The sequence below is a fragment of the Leopardus geoffroyi genome, chromosome E1, assembly GCF_018350155.1.
Source record: "Leopardus geoffroyi isolate Oge1 chromosome E1, O.geoffroyi_Oge1_pat1.0, whole genome shotgun sequence".
Taxonomy (NCBI): domain Eukaryota; kingdom Metazoa; phylum Chordata; class Mammalia; order Carnivora; family Felidae; genus Leopardus; species Leopardus geoffroyi.
Window position 1 is genome coordinate 97,893 of NC_059330.1, and position 21,415 is coordinate 119,307.

Here is a 21,415-nt window from a genome sequence, read left to right on the forward strand (position 1 = left end):
AGTTTTTAAAGGAAGACTTAACAAGCACAGATGCCCTCTACGCCCTACAAGCCCCACCTCATCAACCCTGATTTTACCTCGTTATTCTTATGAGGAAGCTGTCCACTTCTTCAAGAACGTTGGGAGACAGGAAAGTCGAGAAATCCGTGGATCCTGGTGAGAGGGAAAGTGGAGGCATGTGCTGCAGCGCCTTCCTGAAAGTGGGAGGTGGAGGTCAGAACACGCCAGGCGGACACATTAGTTCACGAACACGAAACAAAAACTGAACGCCCAGCAGCTCGTTTGGATTGACCCCTCCTGAGCGAACAGCCTGACACACAGTGTGACATCTGCTTCCCCCGGAGTCATGGTGCCAGGTCCTGTCGTGGGGTTTCTTTCTTGTTTAGTTCTTCTTTCAAGAGTTCCCTTGCCCTCTGCAAAGGCTCATTCCATACTCTTTGGGATCAAGTACTCATTCTACGCAGAGTGGGCAAAAGACACACGTACTCTCCAGAAAAACCCCAGACTTTGTAGAAAACCTGACCCCAGAGGGAGAGCAGCTTGGGGCCCAGGAAACGGTTCAGTTCATACATCCGATCTTAGGTCTACGGTATCTAAAGACGTGCCACGAATTTTCTTTTCTCCTAAACGGACCAGCACCCATCACCGTTTCTATTCTTGCCCGTGTTCCTAAAATATGCTATTCTAGCCTTTCTACCTTCATGCCTGCTTCAATGTTTCTCTTTTCTCGTCTCCACTAACATTTATCTTTCTGAAACCCCTCCGAAGCTTTATCTCCTCCAAACTAGTAGTTACCCTACAAACCGATAGAACCCAAAACTACTGGGTCCTACTCTGCACCAGCAATAGTGCTAGGTGTGCAACTTGAAGGTGTGCAAAAAATAACTCAAGATTCTGCAACTGACCATCATCTTACGGCAGCAGTAATGAGAATCTCCAAAACAACTTTATTTCTACGTTTCAAAATAGAGACAGCACGGTAGAGCTAATATTCTGTCAGCTCCCACTGTGCCCTCAGCTCTCGCCCTCTCTCTACACGGAGCTGCAAATGCAGGAGGCCACCGAGGTCACACATGCGGATGTAGTACAAGCAAACACTTTGTTTCATGATACTTTTTATTTTTCCTCACTGATTTTCATTGATTTTTCCAAAAAATTTTATAGTAGTTTTAGATTACTGACATTTAAACATCAGGAGTGGAAATGTAATTGCAGATTAATAATTACAGCTTCTTAGAAATATAAGCTTTAAATATATCCATTCCTTGAAATCTTGCCATTTGCAACAACATGGGTGGAACCAGAGTGTATCATGCTAAGTGCAATAAGTCAGAGAAAGATAAATATCGCATGATTTCTCTTACATGTGGTATTTAAGAAACAAAACAGATGAACACAGGGGAAGGAAAGGAAAAATAAAAGTAGAGAGAAAGGCAAACCATAAGAGACTCTTAACTGCAGAGAACAAGCTGAGGGTTGATGGCGGGGGCGGGGGGGGGGTTACATAGGTGATGGGCATTAGGAGGGCACTTGCTGGCATGAGCCCTGGGTGTCGTACGGAAGTGATGAATCACCGGGTTCTGCTCCTGAAACCAGTACTACACAGTATGTTAACTTGAATTTAAATTTAACACAATTATCCCCACTTGTCAACCACTTGGCTTATCTTCACAAAGGTAGAAAGCCCTTCTTCTCTTTCCTGAAAATTTAGTCCCTAAAGCAGGGCTGTGCTTGGGCAGGAGGACAGGCACCACGGTGGCCCACAGTGGGGTTCTGGAGTGGGGACGGTCACAGCAGTGGCCCTGCAAAAGATGCTGGGGCGGGAGCAGGTGTGAGGGCAGGGTCCGGATGAGGGCAGGAGACGGGAGCCTGGTCATGTGGGAGGACGGGCGGCAGGTTTCTCAGCATCAGATAAGGGAAGCACAAACAGAGGGCGACAACCAGAGGCGGGGTCGTCTGTACACGGGGTCAGAAGTGAGCACGGAAGGGAGCTCACAGAAATGAGCATGCGTGTAAATGTGCACAATGTACACACACGTGCACGTCACTTCCGTGCAAACACGTATTTCCCAGTGGGGCCCACGGAGACAGAGGAGAGAAGTCACACCCCACCTGCAATGAGTTCAGTGTGTTCTCTTTCTTCTTCCTTTCCTTTAAAAAATTTTTTTTGATGTTTATTTATTTTAGAGAGAGGCAGAGTGCAGAGTGCAAGCAGGGGAGGGGCAGAGAGAGAAGGAGACACAGAATCCGAAGCAGGCTCCGGGCTCCGAGCTGTCGGCACAGAGCCCGACGCGGGGCTCGAACCCACACACCATGAGATCATGACCTGAGTCGAAGTCGGACGCTCAACCGACTGAACCACCCAGGAGCCCCTCTTTTTTAAAAATTTTTTACATTTATTTATTTATTTTGAGAGAGAATGTGCGCGTGTGTGCGTGCACACAAGTGGGGGAGGGGCGGAGACAGAATCCCCAGAAGGCTCCACGCCATCAGCACAGATGAACCCACAAACTGTGAGATGACAACCTGAGCCGAGATCGAGAGTCGGGCGCTTAACTGACTGCGCCACCCAGGCGTCCCTTGCGTGTTCACTTCCTAAATTCTCCACTAAAAGGGACAATGACTCTGCAGAAAAAATGGCTCACTGCAGGACTAAGGCAGGGAGCATTCAAGACAGGCCTGGAGTATTTTGTTGTTCTGGAAAGTAAGGAAGTGTTCCAAGTTAATGAAGCCATGTCAAAGGACCCATGAACCAGACTGAAGGAGTTCCCACAGGCCAGCCTGGGCCAATGCAAACATCAACACCGTGATCAGTTATAACCCAGCGAACAACGTTAAGAATCACGCGTCCACACCAATACCAAGTTTGAGGAGGAATGGGATATGTTGTCTCAGAGCATCTCCTCACAAAATACTAATTACCAGGAAAAAAAAAAAAAGTCCCTTTACAATGGAAAAATCTAAGAGACCACCCTTCCATCCAGGGATCGATGTTGACCTGAACAGCACCAGTAACCGGACGATCTAAGGTGGCGTGTCAGCTGACGGGATGAAACCGGAGCGCGTCATCACTTCCGTGATGCTCCCGCCAGAGATACAACACCTACACTTAATCATGAGACATCAGATAAACCAAAACCGAACGACACTCTTGCAAATAACTGACCCGTAATTTTCAAACGTGTCAAAGCCGTACAGTGAAGGGAAGACTGAGGAACTGGTCCACTCTGACGGAGACCGAAGAGACGTGGCAACAAAATAAAGTACGACTCTGGCCTGGATCGCTGTGCCACACAGGACACTACTGGGCCAACTCACAAGCCCCGAAAGGACGGTGCCGTAAGTGCCCGTCAATCCCCTGGGCCTGATGGCTGTAGCGCAGTGTTCTTATTCACAGGAAATACACGCCAATGTATTGGGGACAATGGGGCACCAGGTTTGCAAATGTCTCTCCAACGCCTCAGAAGGAAATAGAAGTTCTTTGCATTGCACTTGAAATCCTTCTCTAAGTTACAGACCGTTTTTCTAAAAAAAACTTTAAACAGGAAGCAAGACAGGAGTATGGCCAAATACTGCCCTTCACATCTGGCACTGCCCGCAGTGCTACTGGCTGAGCAGTTTTATTCAACAGCAATAACCAACAATCTCAAAAGACATCGAGAGGACATCTACCAACAGTCTCTTGTTATCAGTCACTGAACTTGAACGCAGGGCTCTGACACGTCACTGCTCCTAAGGCTGCACGTCACTCACCACTTTCTGCCTTGTATGTCGCCGCTGGGACTTTGTGCCCTCACAGGTTTTTTTTTAACTTTTTAACTTTTAATTTTCGTAATTTAAATGTGATTCAACTTTAATTGTTTAATTTTAACTTTTAATTCAATTTTAATTTACCTTTACTTTTTCCATTTTAATTGTCAAAGGTGCTCTACATTTAAAACTGAATTCATTTAGCACCCTTGAACAGATTTCCATCAGGAGCGAAAAGAGCCCTCAACCTGGAGTCCAGAGGCCTAGACCCTACCTGACACATCCCTGCCCGGCGATGGGCCCTGGGGAACGCCACGGGGTCCTCACCTGTCACCGGGGGAGAAGTTTTACGTGTACATTTCACAGTACGAGGAGGTAAATGACACACAGCACCTGAAGGAGCTTATCTGATCTCAAGCGCTACATAAGTGTGACCAACTGCCCCCGACGGGCAAGGGGCAGAGCAGCCGGGAGCCGACAGCACCAACAGGAAACACCGGGGCACCCGAGGCGGAGACGCTGAGTCTCAGTGACTGCGGGCTGCTAAGTGCCATGCTCTGCAGGGGGAGGGGACGACGGGGGCCGCGGAGGGTTGGAAAGCAGAGGGGGTGACTTACTGAGTATTGTGCAGCACGGTCTGGACGAAGGCAGGGTTTGTCTCCATGGACGCCGTCACCAGAGATGTCAGCAGAGACCAGTACCAGATTGCAGAAGCATCTGACACTGAGACCCCAGACTTCTTAACTCTCTGAAAGCCAACAGCCCTCAGACCATGAATTCTAGTGTCACATCCATCGCTAAGACAACGTTTTATGTTAATCTGGACATCTGTCAAGCGCAAACAACAAATTCAGTATTGGATTAAGTTCTTTAGTTCAGCAAATGCTAGGCTCCCAACTAAAAGCAAAATAGCAATTCACATTTTGAAAAGAAAATTCTGAAATAACTCTGATACCAGAAATAATGTGTACAATGCAGCTAGCATATAATAAACTCGTCAAAAAAGCATCAACCAAATTAAGGAGTCATAAGAACAATGGGTAAATTTAAGGGCGGCTTAAAATCTTTCCATTGCAAAGTTTCTTAGAAATTTACGTGTCTTGAAAACTAACACAAAGATCATTTTTTAAATCCTGACTAAATCCATGGTAAGAAAACTTCTACAGCTAGGGTTCTGAAATTTCGATTGAGTTAAAAACAGGAGCTTGCTCACAGCAGTTGTGAGAATTCATTTCTGATAATCAAGTCCAAACAGAGGACGCAGGCATGACTCACTTTTAAGAGGTGTCACAATTTCTTATTTGGGTTGGAGAGGAGGAGGTGAGAAGTTAAAAGGGACACAACTTAGAGAAAAGCCCAGCACAGTGAGACAGGAAGCGTCTACTCCAGGAGCTGAACTACCGCTCTGCCTACGGGCAAGACACAAAGACTCTACCTCCCTAGGCCTCAGTTCCTTTGAGCAAAGTAAGAACACTTCTTTTGGCCCAGGAGAGCATTAGAAGAAATGAGACAAAGCATGAAGCATTCCGGCTCCCTGAATGAAAAAAGCCTGGAAAGAAATCACAGAATTGTGATTATTTCCAAAATGCTAGGTGTGACACAAGGTTATAATATTATAAAAATGGAAACAACCTAAACGTCCAAGAATAAAGAGCTGGTTAAAACTAAGGCAAATTCTTACAACGCTAAATAAAGGTGTGCAAAAACACGCGGTAGGACAACGCGCTAAAGAATTACAAACCAGCGTGGAAAGCGTATCGCTCGCCATTTTTGTAAATATGCACCCACAACCCTATGTTTTATTTTTAAAAGGTGTGTGCGCGCGCATGTGTACACACATGTTTACACACGCACACACACACAAGAAAAGATCTGGAAGGTTCCACACTAACACATTCACAGTGATTATCCCTGGGTGGTGGGATTTTGAGTAATTTTTGCTTATATTTTGTAGTTTTACAGTAAGGAAGCAAGAATATTTCTAATTAAAAAAAGGCTTCTATAACTTTTAAAAACACCAAATAGATGAAATAATGTGACTCTCATGCGCATCGTGAGTAGCTAATCAAACCTACAGAGAGAATCTAACGGTTTCTCCACTTTAGAAGTCTTCCCGCTAAAAAATACCCCTTCTTCCCTCCACCCCAAAGCCCTTAATTAGAAGGGCAAGGTGCACCCTGGCTGACTCACAGAGCTGGCTGATGTTGGCATTTTCCAGCAGCGTCACGTAGCCGGTGACATTGCTGGGGATGTGCACGTCGCGGACATCCTGGAGCTCACCGACACTCCTCCCCACAGCCACGGTCACCTGCTGCGGCATGTAGCTCTGGTCTGTGGCAGCCACTGCGATGGACAAGTGTCTAAGCACAACATCCGGCTTCATTTTTAAGCTGGAAAACACGGGAGCAGAAACTGCAAATGTTTACGCAGGTCAGAAGCGGCAGCATTCACAAGTCCCATCTCCAAGACCTGGTCTTTTTTTTTTTTTTTTTCCAACATTTATTTATTTTTGGGACAGAGAGAGATAGAGCATGAACGGGGGAGGGTCAGAGAGAGGGAGACACAGAATCGGAAGCAGGCTCCAGGCTCTGAGCTGCCAGCACAGAGCCAGACGCGGGGCTCGAACTCACGGACCGCGAGATCGTGACCTGGCTGAAGTCGGACGCTTAACCGACTGCGCCACCCAGGCGCCTCTCCAAGAGCTGGTCTTTGATGTCACCAAAGACTCACTGTCCTAAAAGCAACCAACTTGAAGCGCTGTTAGTTTCAAAGTCCTTATGGCCTCTCATCTCAAAAATTCCTTTCAGGTCAAGATTAATCTTACGTTTCCTCTTAAGCTAGTAATACAGGCAGGAAAGTATAATACGAACATCCTAAAAAACATCGCTTTACCTGAGAAACAAATTCTAAACTGCATCCAAAGAACTGAATATACTCCCTCGGCTGTAAGTTAGACGGCTAAAGGTCACATATACTCCCTATGAGAAAACAAGACGATTATTTCTATTCCACCAACTGAAAGGAGCCCATCCTCTGAAGAGACAGGAGAAACTTGAGAACCAGAAGCGTCCCAGCTGATAGTCGTCAATTCCACCCCCCGGGTTCCTGCTCATCCCATCCCCTCGCTTCCTCAGCGGCAAGATAGGTGCATACGGGTTTATTAAATGCACAGAGAGGATCTTAAAATGTAAAATCGCATCTAAGTACTTGCCCCTTGTGATATTAATTTTCCTGAGAAACTAGCGAAAAAGATCTGAAGTCAGTAGCACAAGATATTAGTCAAATACTATTTTCTCCCCCAAAATTCCAAGTAAAGGGATTATCCGTGTTTACGGACAGATGAGCCCGGCAGCATCATTTTACAGGAGCCCCTGTACTTGATTCTTATGGCATGGAAGGTCATTTTGAGCACACTGATGAGATGGGCACGCGGGTCGCCCAGCAGCTGGTGTGGCGCCACCCACCGGATCCAGTGTGAGCGGGCACTGCCGTCCGACTGCCAGTATGACGCCGTGTCCCCATTTGTCATCTTGTCGATGTCCGCGGGGTTGGAGGACGTTTCTATGTAAGCGTAGCACTTTGCCACCGACTTGAGTTTATCCATCTCAGGGCTCCTAGTTAGGTCTCCAGGGCTCTCTGCAGGGAAAATCAGATTCCATCACATGACATCTCTTTCACAAAGGGAAAAAAGGGTCATTTAAAATACCTAACACAAATATGCTTGGTACCTTGGTCCTCGAAAAATAAGCGTTCCTTAAAATCTTCTTCCGAAGAACCAATATAAAAGCAGAAATTGGCCACACTGCTCCGTGAGCCACTGCAGTGCAGCCCCAGAGACATGAGCAGAACCACGCTGAGGGCGGAAAATGGAACCTTACAGTCTGAACTCACGTTTCCTTAATTGTGTGTGAGATTTTTTAACCCACTCATTTGTAAGCCACCTGTGTTTCTGAGTGAGGCCTGGTCCTCCCCTCAACTATTTTCTGCGGAGCACAAGTCTTCTCACCAGTTTGTATGTTATAGGACGTGCCTGCACGAACGCGCATGCACACGCACACATGCGCGCGCACACGCACAGAACAGGTGATGTTTACTGAGTGTTCCCTGTGAGCCACTTTTCTATACATTGTCTATGTTCTAATTCAGTTTAGCAATGAGGAATCTAAGGCACAGAGAGTTAAGTGACCGCCCAAGGTCAGAGCCAGTAAAAAATTAAGTCTGTCACGATGCGTTACAAAATACATTTTTATTCCCTGAATATCATTCGTCTTTCGACTCTGCTTATATTTTCTGCTGTACAGAACTTTAAATCTGCATAAAGTCTGATTTACTAATCTCTTCTTTTGTAGTTTGAGTTTCACATCTTGCTTAGCAAGGTGTCCCATGTCAAGCGTTTGTACGGAGTAGGACTACTTGCCTCTAGCACTTTACGGTTTCTTTACAGCTGAACTGTTTGATCTACCTGAAATTTGTTTCAGTGAATGGAATGGATGAGAATCTAGCTTTATTTACTTCTCCAAATGGTGGCCAGTTGCCCTGACCCCACTTGTTGACCGATTCGCCTCTCCACCTTGTACAAAGCAATGCTGACTGTACCTGGTACCATATTCCCACACGTACTTGGGTCTACTTCCTGACTCTATCGTGTTCCACGGACCTGTCTGTTCACACTGTCAAACTGCCGGTGTCACGGAGGGAGTCCGGGGTGGCCTTCCTCATGTATTCAACTACTACTCACAGAGTATCTACCATGCGGCAGGCACAGTGCCCGGTGTTAAGGATAATGACACAAATGAGGCAGACAAAATGCAAAGAAATAATAATGCTGCAGCTTCAGGTAGTAAGTGCCACTCAGACCATTAAACCGACAAAGGTGACGGTGACTAGAAGGTGGGGAATGGTACGGGTCGGGGGGCATTAAATTAGATGGGGTAATGAGGAAAGCCTTCCCCGAGGTCACATCTGAACAGAGACATGAATGAGAAGCCAGTTGTGCTAAGAAGGAAGGAAGGGAGGGAGGGGAGAGACAGAGAAAGCCAGCAGACCATTCTTATGCTACAGACTGGCTGCGGTTCTAGTTTTCGGAAGAGAAGGCAGGGAGGAGGGTCTGCTCACAGCGCATCTGGAAGAAATGACGACAGAACGCGGTCCCACAGCCCCCACCACACACGTGCACATACCCTTCTCCTTCTGTACCAGCTGGTCCAGGGACTCCTTCAGAACCGAAACCCTCATGGAGCACATGTTATTGCAGTGGTCCAACATGGGGCAGGGGACGGCCATGCCGGAGAGCCGGTTGCGATGCAGGAAACGCAGGATCAGGGACGCGTGAACACCCAGGCCCTCCTTGGACTCTGAAAATATGTCTATAAAACCTAGGCAGACAAAACCCAGTTTGGGTGATTCAGGAATGCGCCACAACAGTGTTCCCACACCCCCGCCGGTGGCCTACCTCGACTGGCTGAGTGAAAAGCAGCCATTATGGGTCTTTACTGATACTTTAAGTTTTGATCATTTAAAAACCTAAGCAACTTTTAAGAAATGAACCAGTGGTAATCTCAACTTAAACATTAATTTCATGGGACGCCTGGCCGGCTCAGGTGGGGGAGCACCTGCCTCTTCACCTCAGGATTGTGAGTTCGAGCCCCGTGTTGGGTGTAGAGATCACTCAAAAATAAAAGTAAAAAAAAAAAAAATTCCTTTCGTTTAATAAAATTTTAGAAGACTTTGAATTATGATTATTTGTTTCAATCCAAACTTTAAAAAGGTATAAACACCGAAATACTAACCAGAAGTTCTTAAACGTGTTGTATAGACAGAACGTGGGCTCAGGATAAAGTTTATCGTCTCTGTGAGTAAAAGAGCAACTGTTTTTACACGAAACTACGGGACACCATGATGACGACGGTGCAGCCACCGCCCTGACCACGACTGCCGGTGGCATCTCACGGCCTGCAGGCTCTGGCCCCCACTCCAGTGCTCTCTCCAGTGCAGCTCCCTGGAGTCTGCCCACTCCGTCCATCCCTCTGGCCTCAAAATCTCCCATTCGTGCTGACCCACCCACGTTTCCTGAGCGGCTCTCCCAGCCGTCCTCTGTCTGGCATTAACCCAAGCAATCTTACGAACACACAAGACACACAATGTCTACCCCTGTTTAACATCCTCCCATGGCTCCGCATAACCTACAGTGAACACAGGTGCCCATAACCCGGTAATAAGTGGAGAGAGGATAAACACGGCACCTCTTCCCGGAGCTCAGATACACTCGTGGGTTTGGGGGAAATTTCTTTTCTTTTTACTTTCCAATGAATCATAACTGGACATGACAAAAAGTACCTATGTTACAAGTGTACTGACTGATGAACTTTCACAAACTGAACACCCCATGTATGCAGCACCGAGCGCAAGACCCCAAAAGTCTTAGCAGAAATTATTTAAGTGTAAAACAAACAGGTTAGGGGCACGTGGGGGGCTCAGTCGGTTAAGCGCCCGACTTTGGCTCAGATCATGATCTTACAGTTCACGGGTTCGAGTCCCACGTCAGGTTCTGTGCTGACAGCTCAGAGCCTGGAACCTGCTTCGGATTCTGTGTCTCCCTCGCTCCCTGCCCCTCCCCCACTCGCACTCTGCCTCTCTCTCAAAAATAAACAAACATTTAAAAAATTAAAAAAAAATAATAAAGTAAACAAACAGATCACATTCAGGAATGAAACTGTGCACTAGTTTTTAAGAGAAAACACGAGACTGACGAGAATTTATGCGCTGGAAGCGGCCCATTTTGACTACGCCCTCCACACAAACCCTGGAGACATGGACCCCATTTCCCAAGACTCACCAGTCCGTGCCGCCCCTGCCCTCCTTGTACAGTGTTTGTTCCCTGGGCAGACTCCACGGCAGCACCACCCTCACGTGATGACACTGCTGATGCCACACCCACGTGCTCAGCACCCACGTGAAAAGGCAGACAGACTCTGGCAATGGGGACATTCTTCGACACACAGAAACAGGCAGCGGACGTGGCAAACGCTTAGCGCCAGCGCAATGAGATGTGAAAGGGACAAGTTCCGATCTTGGTCAGAAAGAGCGACAAGGAACAAATCCCACAACAGGTGAGTCCAGCTTACCAGGGTTTGTCCTAACCCTGTGAGAAAATAGTTTTTGTACACTGGAGGTTAATAGAAAATATTGAGTAAAAAGTCCTAGTCACCACCCTGCTACGTAAGCACGTTGGGCTCCGAGCCCTGAGTCTTTCTAATTCTATCTCCCCTCCCCCAGTCTCCCAGAACAACGGCGCACTGAGTATTATTTCAGGTGAGTTCCCTGGTCTTCGCCCCTTCCTCCCCTCCCCAGCATCTGCTTGAGACGTCCACATACAGCTCCCGATGTTACCGGTGCTGGTAACGCACACGTGGTAGTGATATGGAAATGCCGGGATATGACTTAGCGAAACATAATTCAAAGCACACTTCTAACTGCCATGAGAGTAGGAAAAAAGTTAACATGTACGGACTACCTATGACGCTATAAAGACGACATAATTAGGGGCGCACGGGTAGCTCAGTTGGTTAAGTGTCCGACTCGTGATTTCAGCTCAGGTCATGAATTCCGGTTCATGAGACTGAGCCCATGTCGGGCTCTGCGCTGACGGCGTGGAGCCTTCTTGGGACTCTCTCTCCCCCTCTCTCTGCCCCTCCCCTGCTCATACTCTCTCACTCTCTCTCTCTCTCTCAAAAATAAACATTTTTTTAAATCCAAGATTATACAATTGAAGACAACTTGAGGAAGAACGGAAAGCTGCGTTCTTCATCAACATACACACATCGTCCTTTCCCAGCTCAGCACGCCCTCCGCGGTGAGTCAGAGAGGTCCAGGGCCATCCCATTTACATCGGTGCGGCCACCAAGTCTACCTGCCTCCACCGCTGCTCCCGCCAGGCTCTGCACTACATGTTAGGACACCGAGAGCACAGAGTAGGAAAAGTTCTGGGACAAGCGGAGGGTACACGGATGATAAGCAAAGTTTTATTCCTTTGCAACTCAACTGTTTTCTCACTGGAGAAAAAAGAGGGTGACTTAATTTTGATTCTGTCTTCGGAGTCCCTAGAAGAAACCATACAAAAACACAAAGTTTTTTCCGAGGGACAATCTAGAAGAAGTATTGCTTACTTTCATGCTGTTTTTATTACTACTTAAATTTCAGAGTGGTAGCTTTCAAAAACAAACAAACACTGGGCACCTACCATCTACCAAAGATACGTTAAATGTGAGGACACAGCAGAAATAAAAGGTCCCTGTCCTCATGGAGGTCAGAGTATAAGAATAAAGACAGACATTTAGGGATAAATGAACGATTAATTAATTAATCACAGCGCTGACATGAGGCAAAGACAAAGGCAGGATACCAAGAACACACACCTGGGGCCAGGGGCGGCTTCTGGAGAGAGTGAAATAGATACCCACTAAGGAAGGCAGGCTCACGACAAAAGTTCCTAAAAACGGCAGATCTGCTCAAGCATCGCTGTACTGGGGACCCAGAGGGATGATTACACAGAACTCGGACTCCAACCGTGGGCTTAACAGACACGACTGGAAAAGCACGTTTATTCCATGGCACCCTCAGCCTGCCTCATGACAACCCACAGGACAGCAAAAGCACCCTCCGGCCTTCAGCACTCAGATGACAGCCTTACCTGGGACCAGAGAGCAGGCCTGCAGTTGCCTGATGATGTGGCCTAGCTCCCCCTGGAGGTTAGCCCCACTGGAGCTCTTGAGGGCCTCCAGCATGTTCTCGGCATCCACCGTACCATCACCCTCGGCGTCAAACTGGGCAAAGGCCTGCAACACAAGAGATACAATAAAATCACGTCTGTTCCAAATCATGGATACTTTGCCGCTGGTGACACTGTTGTGGCTGCAGGAGGAGTCCACTGACATCATTCAAAGACCAAATAAATTCGGGATAGTAAGGCACCGTGTACGGAAGTATACTACGTGCACACACAAGGTTACCCTCTCATCTTTTTCATGGGATTAACCCCCTTTTCCCAAACAATTGCAGAAAGCAACCTGTGCAACATTTTCCAACTGGTTACAAAGTGCCAAACACAAAGCTAGAATCAGAGACTTGGCTTAGAGCAACACCTTGGGTTAGCCGGGCTTTTCCTTTCAAACACCCTTTGGACGCAAGACCCAACTTGATTTATCAACTCCACAGCCCTGTTTTCACTAACCTTCAACCGTATTCTCACTTGCTCCCTGCCCTTGTTGGGCCATCTGGGGAACTGGGTACAGCGTGGGATTTGGTCTGAATCCTGCTCTGTCACTAACCAGTGAATAACCACTAACCATTCCTTATTCTCCAAAAGCCTTACCTCCTTGATCTGAAAAATGCAGCAAATATTACCAAACTCACAGGCTGCTGTCTGGATTAAGTAACATCTGAACAGAGTCCAACACAGTGAAAGCATGTCAGAGTGCAAAGTGTCTCCTTCTCCTTTCTAACCTGCACTGTCATTCCCTCTGTGTCCCTGACACCATTCCCTCTCACATTCTACACGACTCCCCTCACCTAGCGACTGTCCCAGCTCCCCAGAACTCAATCTCTGCCACATTAGTGGCTTCTCTCTTCCTGACGATACACTCACGCACAGACATCCCTCACCATGAAATACTCTGAGAGTCTCCCCACCTTCTTTTCTAGGCCATTCTCTCCCTTCCTTCAAACTCCTGCCTTTTCCTTATTTCCCTCCGTCATGAAATGTGGAGATTTCCCACTGAGGTTTCATGACTGATACAAGTACCCACTGCTGTCACGGACCTCTAAACGATGCAGTGTTTAACAGGAACGTGACGAATCCCAGTGTTCGTGTCTAAAACCATGGGCATTCAGTGCAGGACGGGGGACAGTTCAGAGCAAAGCGTGAGAGAAAGCTGCCGCATTCTCTTGGCCTTTCCTCAACCTCGCCAGATTATGCAAAAAGTTAACAGGATCAAAGACTACAGTAATGAAGAAACAATGTTCAAAAGAAGAAAATACCTTTTTCTTTTCCGATTAGACCCATAGCTTACTACGGAAGCTCCACCCCAAAAGGGAAAGGAATGGATGGGATGAGAGGAAAGAGAGCATGATGGACAGAAGACACTGCCTGTGAGGACGGATGCAGGACCACGGTCTTCAGGGTGCAGAACAGGTGCCTGCAACGGGCTGTCACAAGAAGGGTCAGCGAGGATTAAGGTCGTGAGATAAAAGTCAGAGGGAAAAGCCCCTCACGAAGACGGACTCGTCGGTTGCCCGTGGGGTATAAAGACGGCTGAGGGCCTCCGCGAAGGAAGGCCCAGGCCTCAAGGCTTCCGAGCGAACCACAAGCAGCCATCACGAGTGTCCCAACAAAGGCATCTACCTCCGCCTCCTCCCGAAATCCCACCAAGACAACATTACACAGGGATGTTTTCCTAGAGCACAGGGACAGAAGCAAATATCGTATGATGCAACAGCAACAAAACTGTGGAAGCTGAGAAACAAACAGACGCCTAGTGAACACCACCGTCTGCAAGAAAGAGGCCCCTGAGCCGGGAGCGGGCAAGCGGAGACACAGGCTGCTTCGCGCTGAGGGGCCCAAAGCCTTCTTAGGACCCAGCAGCAGCGGGTGCTGCCGAAGGTGGAGGGAAACCCGTGGGAGGTCTGTTTCGGAAAGCAGGTAAAGCAGACTGGAGAGGCGCCGATCTTAAGGAATCACCGTGGGTTTCTTTTTAAGGGAAAAGCGTGACAGCGAGATTGTGTGTTTTTTTCCAGAGTTCTTACCTTTTAAGGATACATAATGAAAGATTAATCAATGAAATATTTGTGGCGGGAAAGATTTGCCTCAAAATAGTTTGGAGGAGAAGCAGGTGGAGTTTAGAGTAAATAAAATTGGCCTTGAGTTGGTAGCTGTTGGAGCTGGTGAACAGGTCTGTGAGAGTTCATTCTATTCTACTCTTACCTCTATTTTCTCAGGCTTAAAGCAAACGAACATACAAACGTAACAGATCTCCAGATCCTCTCCCCAGTCAGAAGCTGGGGTGCGGGGCTGATTTCCTCCAGAGCGTGGCACAGAGTCTCCGGACTAGGAGATACCAGGCGCGGCTGAAAGGGTCAATACTGTACTGAAAACGGGGCGCTAATGCCCAAGGGTCAAGGTCCGTAAGACTCACCCCTCCTCTAGGGCTCTCCGAGTGCTGGCAGCCAGTTTCACACTCTCCGGGCAAGACACTGGGGGGCTCTTCTCTGGGGGTGCTGGACAAGCCCCTGAGGACAGACCTGGAGACACTGGCACTGGAGGGCGCCCCCCGCAAGGGCCCAGCACCTTCCAGTGAGGCTCAGCTGTCAGTAAGCCAGACGCATGGAGCCCCCACCTCTTTAGTACCCTGCTCTTTAACGTGAGTGGGGGCAGCCCAGGACCACTGACGTTTGAGGAACGGCTTAATATGAAACACAGAACAAGCAACTTGGAGAAAAGAAAGGAGAAGGAGACAAGACCGTCAAAAAGGTGATCATCAGTATCTTCAGACAGATATTTAAAAAAAGATATTTTTAACACCACTTTTACTAAGGTGTAACTCACATACCATCAAACTCACCCTTTTAAAGTGCACAACCTAGTGGGTTCTAGTATATTCAGAACCCACCATATATCAGCAGCCACCACCAGCTAATAAAAAAGACGCTGTGTCATCATGAAAGAACAGGAGACTACTATTAAAGCCAGTCTATTCAGAATGTCTTCATAAGCTCCTGAAAGTTAACATATCACAGCAAAACGAAAATCTTAATAGATTTTGGAAGAGAAATCTCAAGAGGCTGGAAGTTCAGCTGACTGAGGTGCCCAGAGAGCACAGCAAAAAGACAGAATGACGGAAACTGGGAAAGAAAAGAGGAAAACACCCAGGAGGCCAGTCCAGGAGCCCACTATCCAAACACTCGGAGTTCCGGAAGAAAGGGGCACAGACAGCACAGGGAGAGAAAGGACAATCGTTACGATTCGAGGGGATCTCCCCAAACTGAAGGATGTGAGTTTTGAAACAGAAGAGGCCGAACACCCTACAGGTGGATAAAGGCACATGGTACTGAGACTTCACGTCGCTGAGCAGAGAGAAGTTCCTACTTGCAGGGAGGAGACACAGCGTCCATGTCAGAGGTCGGGAACCAGAGGCTAATTCCGCAGGTATGCCGGGAGATGGAAGGCGATGGGAGCTGGGCCCTCCACATATGGGGGAGGGGGGGGGTCCTCTCTAACCCCAAAGTCAGCATGTAGCCAAAATACCACCAACTGTGAAAGAGTGGAAAAAGACATTCTTCCACACACAAGGCTCTCGAAACACACACTAGTTCATGCTCCCTTAGTCAGAAGGCGACCAGAGGGTGGGGTCTCCTGAATAAAGACCACACGGAGAAAGAGGAAGATTGGGGTCCAACCGAGAGAGTGGACGAGTCCCTGGGGTGCTGCACAGCACACATCCAGAATGAGGCAGGTCGGAAAGCTCTGGAGAAGATGAGTCTATGCAACTCCTTCCTGTGTGCTTGAACACACTGAACGTGTTAGAAGACATTCAGGAAACTGGCAGAGAATCTGGAGTTAAATTAATGACAGGGACCAAAAAGCACCAATTCAGTTGTTAACGTGGGAGGAAAGACGTATAAGGAAAAGCAGCAGTGGAATAAACGGCTCAGGGACACAGACGATTCATGTCACCTTAATAACACACACACCGAGAGCAAACTAAACACAGCAGACACACTCTGCCGGGGGACAGGTGTGTGGATGTGGGTGAGGACAGGACGGCGAAGGACAACTAAGGACTCGTGCTCTGTGGGGGGAATAAGATGGCCTAAAAACTGACAACTCATAAAGTAATGTAAACATGACATCTGGTGACTCTGGGGACCTACCAGCACCAGCTGCAGGGGCCGAGTGACAACTCGGGGACAGTGAGACACTGCGTAGGGGCGCGGACGACCCATGGGCTCTATGCCGCGTGAGTGATGACAAGGAAAATCAAAAATTCTGAGTGTCCGCTTCAGGCACGGGATAGACTGCATCAGTGGTTTTACAGCTTTTTCAGTCACGTAATATTCCTCCTCTGTAAACACTGGATACATCAACCACAAATAAGAGTTCTGGGACAACCGGAAAGGCGTGAATATGGACATCAGATGACACAGACATGAACTGACATGGAAAGGTGAAGGCCACGGACTGAAAAAGTAGGCTACGAAAGAATATCAGAGAGCAGTCTCACGTTAGTTTTAAAAAACCAAATACACACACTTTGCACATTAGTACAAAGCCCCAGACACACAAATACGAAAACACACGTGTGTGTGCAAAATAAGACCTGAAAACATAAGTGTTTGCTAATGGCAGTAACATGACAATCTGCATCGAGGGGGATTTTTAAATATCAGGAAATGAGAACACAAGCCTGAAATAAAAATCGGAGCCAATGGGCGTGGAGGGAGACAGAACAGAAGCACAGCCTCCGTCTGCCCCAAGACCCCACCATGTGACAACCACAGCGCGCACAGCCCTTCCCCACTTGGCCCCGGCAGGGCACGATAAGGACTCTGAGGTCTGAGGGCATCAGCACAACTGCAGCCCGTCCCACGGGGAAGGACATATGCTTTGGGAAGCTCCGAATGAACATCTGAGCATCCCTAAACTCCAGGCACTCTGCGTAACACCACTTATCCCTCGTAACGGCAGCAGCAGCACTTAGTATTAACTGCCCCACTTTGTAGATGCACGGAGAGGTCAGATAACTTGCCTGAGGTCACACAGCGAGTACTGGAATCCGAGACTCCAGACTCAGTTCTTCAAGACTGTGTTCTCCTTCCTTTGCTCAGAGAAGGCCCAGGGCTCTTGCAGTCTGGAAACTGAGGACGTAAAATCTCTTTGAGCTCTTCTCTTTCCCCAACAGCACCTCATGCCCACGTTTGCTCAGAATTAGCCTTAAGCCTGAGACACGCTTTCTCTAAACCTCAAGATGGCACTCAAGTCCTACATCCACTAAAGCTCTTGGCTTCCTCCTTATTTCTTGCATCTCCAGTGCTCTCTGCTTCCCAACTCCTGTGCTGATGACAGACAAAAAAAAATCCCATAGAAGTAAGGTTATAAAAACGACGACAGTTTTGCTATTCCTCATAGATTCTGTTGGTCTGTCAATAGTTAATGAATACAACAAGAAGAATTTTGAAACAAACAAAAACAAAGACATTTTGGGTGAGAGAGAAAAAATCAGAACAGCATGACTAACAGCTTCACCAAATAAATAAGTCATTTCCTAACACTCGGAAACTGTCCTCAAAGAAACGTACAGGTTTTCTGGCACAAAAAAGACTCTCAGAGCAATGGAACAGAATACAGAACCCAGAAATGGACCCACAAACGTATGGCCAACTCATCTTTGACAAAACAGGAAAGAATATCCAATGGAATACAGTCTCTTCAGCAAGTGGTGCTGGGAAAACTGGACCGCAACATGCAGAAAAATGAACCTGGACCACTTTCTTACACCAGACACAAAAAAAAAAAACCTCAAAATGGATAAAAGACCTCAATGTAAGACAGGAAGCCATCAAAATCCTCAAGGAGAAAGCAGGCAAAAACCTCTCTGATCTTGGCCACAGCAACTTTTTACTCAACACGTCTCCAGAGGCAAGGGAAACAAAAGCAAAAATGAACTATTGGGATCTCATCAAAACAAAAAGCTTCCGCACAGCGAAGGAAATAATCAGCAAAACTAAAAGGCAACCGATGGAATGGAGAAGATATTTGTAAACGACATATCAGATAAAGGGTTAGTATCCAAAATCTATAAAGATCTTATCAAACTCAACACCCAAAAAACAAATAATCCAGCGAAGAAATGGGCAAAAGACGTGAATAGACACTTCTCCAAAGAAGACATCCAGATGGCCAACCGACACAGGAAAAAATATTCAACATCACTCACCATCAGGGCAATACAAATGAAAACAACAATGAGAAACCACCTTACACCTGTCAGAATGGCTGACATTAACAACTCAGGCAACAACAGATGTTGGCGAGGATGCGGAGAAAGAGGATCTCTTTTGCATTGTTGGTGGGAACGCAAACTGGCACAGCCACTCTGGAAAACAGTATGGAGGTTCCTCAGAAAGTTAAAAATAGAACTACCCTACGACCCAGCAAGTACACTACTAGGCATTTTCCCAAGGGATACAGGTGTGCTGTTTCGAAGGGACACATGCACCCCCACGTTTATAGCAGCACTATCGACAATAGCCAAAGTATGGGAAGAGCCCAAATGTCCATCGACGGATGAATGGACAAAGAAAATGCGGTATATAGATACAATGGAGTATTACTCGGCAATCAAAAAGAATGAAATCTTGCCATTGGCAACTATGTGGATGGAACTGGAGGGTATTATGCTAAGTGACATTAGTCAGAGAAAGACAAAAATCATATGACTTCACTCATGAAGACTTTAAGAGACAAAACAGATGAACAGAAGGGAAGGGAAACAAAAATAATATAAAAACAGGGAGGAGGACACTCTTAAATATGGAGAAGAAACAGAGGGTTACTGGAGGGGTGGTGGGAGGGGGGGATGGGCTCAATGGGAAAGGGACATTAAGGAATGTGCTCCTGAAATCACTGTTGCACTACATGCTAACTAATCTGGATGTAAATGAAAAAATAACAATAATTAACTAATTAATCAAATTTAATTAAAAAAAAAGACCGAAGGTGAGGGAATCACATTAAAAAAAAGAAGAGGGACGCCTGGGTGGCGCAGTCGGTTAAGCGTCCGACTTCAGCCAGGTCACGATCTCGCGGTCCGTGAGTTCGAGCCCCGCGTCGGGCTCTGGGCTGATGGCTCGGAGCCTGGAGCCTGTTTCCGATTCTGTGTCTCCCTCTCTCTCTGCCCCTCCCCCGTTCATGCTCTGTCTCTCTCTGTCCCAAAAATAAATAAACGTTGAAAAAAAAAAATTAAAAAAAAAAAAAAAGAAGAAGAAGAAACGTACAGGCTTTCAAACCGAACAGTAACGCCTCGTCTGTGTCACAGGACTTCGCGGAGTCTGGTTTGCTCATGCGCTTGCTCAACACTCTCTGATCAGCAGCCACTACACCCGACAACTTGCGCTCGTCTCTACACATATGAAAATAAACAGGGCACGGTCCTTGCCCTCTAAAACCCTCGCAGCCTTAGAGCAGACGGTAAACCCACGGCGGCAACGTGGTGTGTGATCACTGTAACAACGAAATTACAGATGAGCAACCGCGTACCTAACAGTTACTGAGCATTTACGAAGCACCAGGCAGAGCTCTAAGGCCCTAACGCGCGTCGACTCGCATTTTCCACAACAGCCCCAAACGCAGGTACTACCCTCTCACCAGTGAGCAACAGAGAGGTTACGTATTTGGTTCAAGTCCACATGATGAGTAGCAGTAAATAACGCTGCTTGGATTTGAATCCTATTAAGATTTGGGACCCCACACGAGGAACGGCTGTGCCATGAGCTAACAGGCACTCAGAGACCAGAAGCACCAGAGCGGGAGGGACGATCGGGGAAAACGGCCCCGAGGAAACAACCCTCGCAGTAGGCCTTGACAAATACCTAGGAATCTGTAAGCGTATGACGACGGGGCAGCCATGGTAGGTAGAGGGGACGGAGTGTGAGCACAGACAGAGTGCAGGGAAAACCAAGAGGACTACAACGTGCTTGGCGTGGCTGCAACCGAGGCAGGCAGAGGAAGAGCCGGACAGAGGTCAGGGTGGAGAGAGCCGGGCCCATTAGGCTGAAGAGCTCAATCTCACGGTAAGGGGACCACGAGGCCGCCGGAGAATATCGAGGGTGGAGGGAGCCAGTCATTCCCGATCTCTGTCAGCGCTCGAACTGGAACGGACTGACACATCTCTTAGGAGATGTGCCTCTGTACAGCTGGAACCCCTTCTCCAGTGTCTCTGGGACACACACTGGGGATGGGAAACTCCTGTCTTCTGGCCGGTTCTGACGGCAATGACTCTCTTCTCCACAGAACGAAAGGGAACGCGCCGCCTTCCCATCACCACCTGTGGGCGTGCGGAACATACCCGAGCCCTGTGCCCCCAAACGGCCCACGGACCACTGAAAACAGTGATCGTCTGGCACCGAGTCTCCCTCAACCAGTTCTCTATGTCGTACGGCTTTAGTCCCATTGCCACGCTGCCTGTCCCCTGGGGGACCCTCCGGTTTAACATAACCTCAGAGCGGAGCTTCTAAAGTCTCACTGGCTGAGCCGCTGGATGAAGCACGTTTCATGTCACGACCCCGTGTCCATAATGTTGACGCAAAAGTGTCATGAGATGATGTAATACTTTCTCTGATCTTTCCGACTCCATTCTGATCTGTTTAACGTTTAATATGCAAATTAACACTAAATTTCTAGCGGTTTGAAACTCTACGCCCTGGAACGTGGGGCCCAAAACCCAAGTGGATACACTAGGTCTGGCCCTAACTGTGCAGAGGGGATGAGTCCACTTTGATCTAAAAACAGAGCAGTGCCCCCTATTTCCATCGGGCCAACACCCATCTCCAGGCGGTCAGGGACGCGGCCCGCAGTCTCCTTGTCCTCCTCTCCCGATTCAGGCCTCCTCCTCCT

General features: G+C 47.8%; 1 protein-coding gene across 5 annotated transcripts in view; it reads right to left on the reverse strand.

Moving 5' to 3' along the window:
• Positions 1 to 21,415, reverse strand: part of ZZEF1 (zinc finger ZZ-type and EF-hand domain containing 1) — a 104,016-nt gene that overhangs the window by 74,551 nt on the left and 8,050 nt on the right. For 4 of the 5 annotated variants that reach the window (XM_045487255.1, XM_045487253.1, XM_045487254.1 and 1 more), the window contains exons 2-7: positions 12,440 to 12,584; positions 8,931 to 9,125; positions 7,215 to 7,386; positions 5,941 to 6,140; positions 4,368 to 4,578; positions 78 to 194 (exon numbers count right to left, since the gene is read on the reverse strand). In XM_045487255.1, coding sequence (XP_045343211.1) covers positions 78 to 194; positions 4,368 to 4,578; positions 5,941 to 6,140; positions 7,215 to 7,386; positions 8,931 to 9,125; positions 12,440 to 12,584 — 1,040 coding nt within the window. Of the gene's footprint in view, positions 1 to 77; positions 195 to 4,367; positions 4,579 to 5,940; positions 6,141 to 7,214; positions 7,387 to 8,930; positions 9,126 to 12,439; positions 12,585 to 21,415 lie in introns of those variants that run through there. The other variant, XM_045487256.1, reaches the window with a different exon arrangement.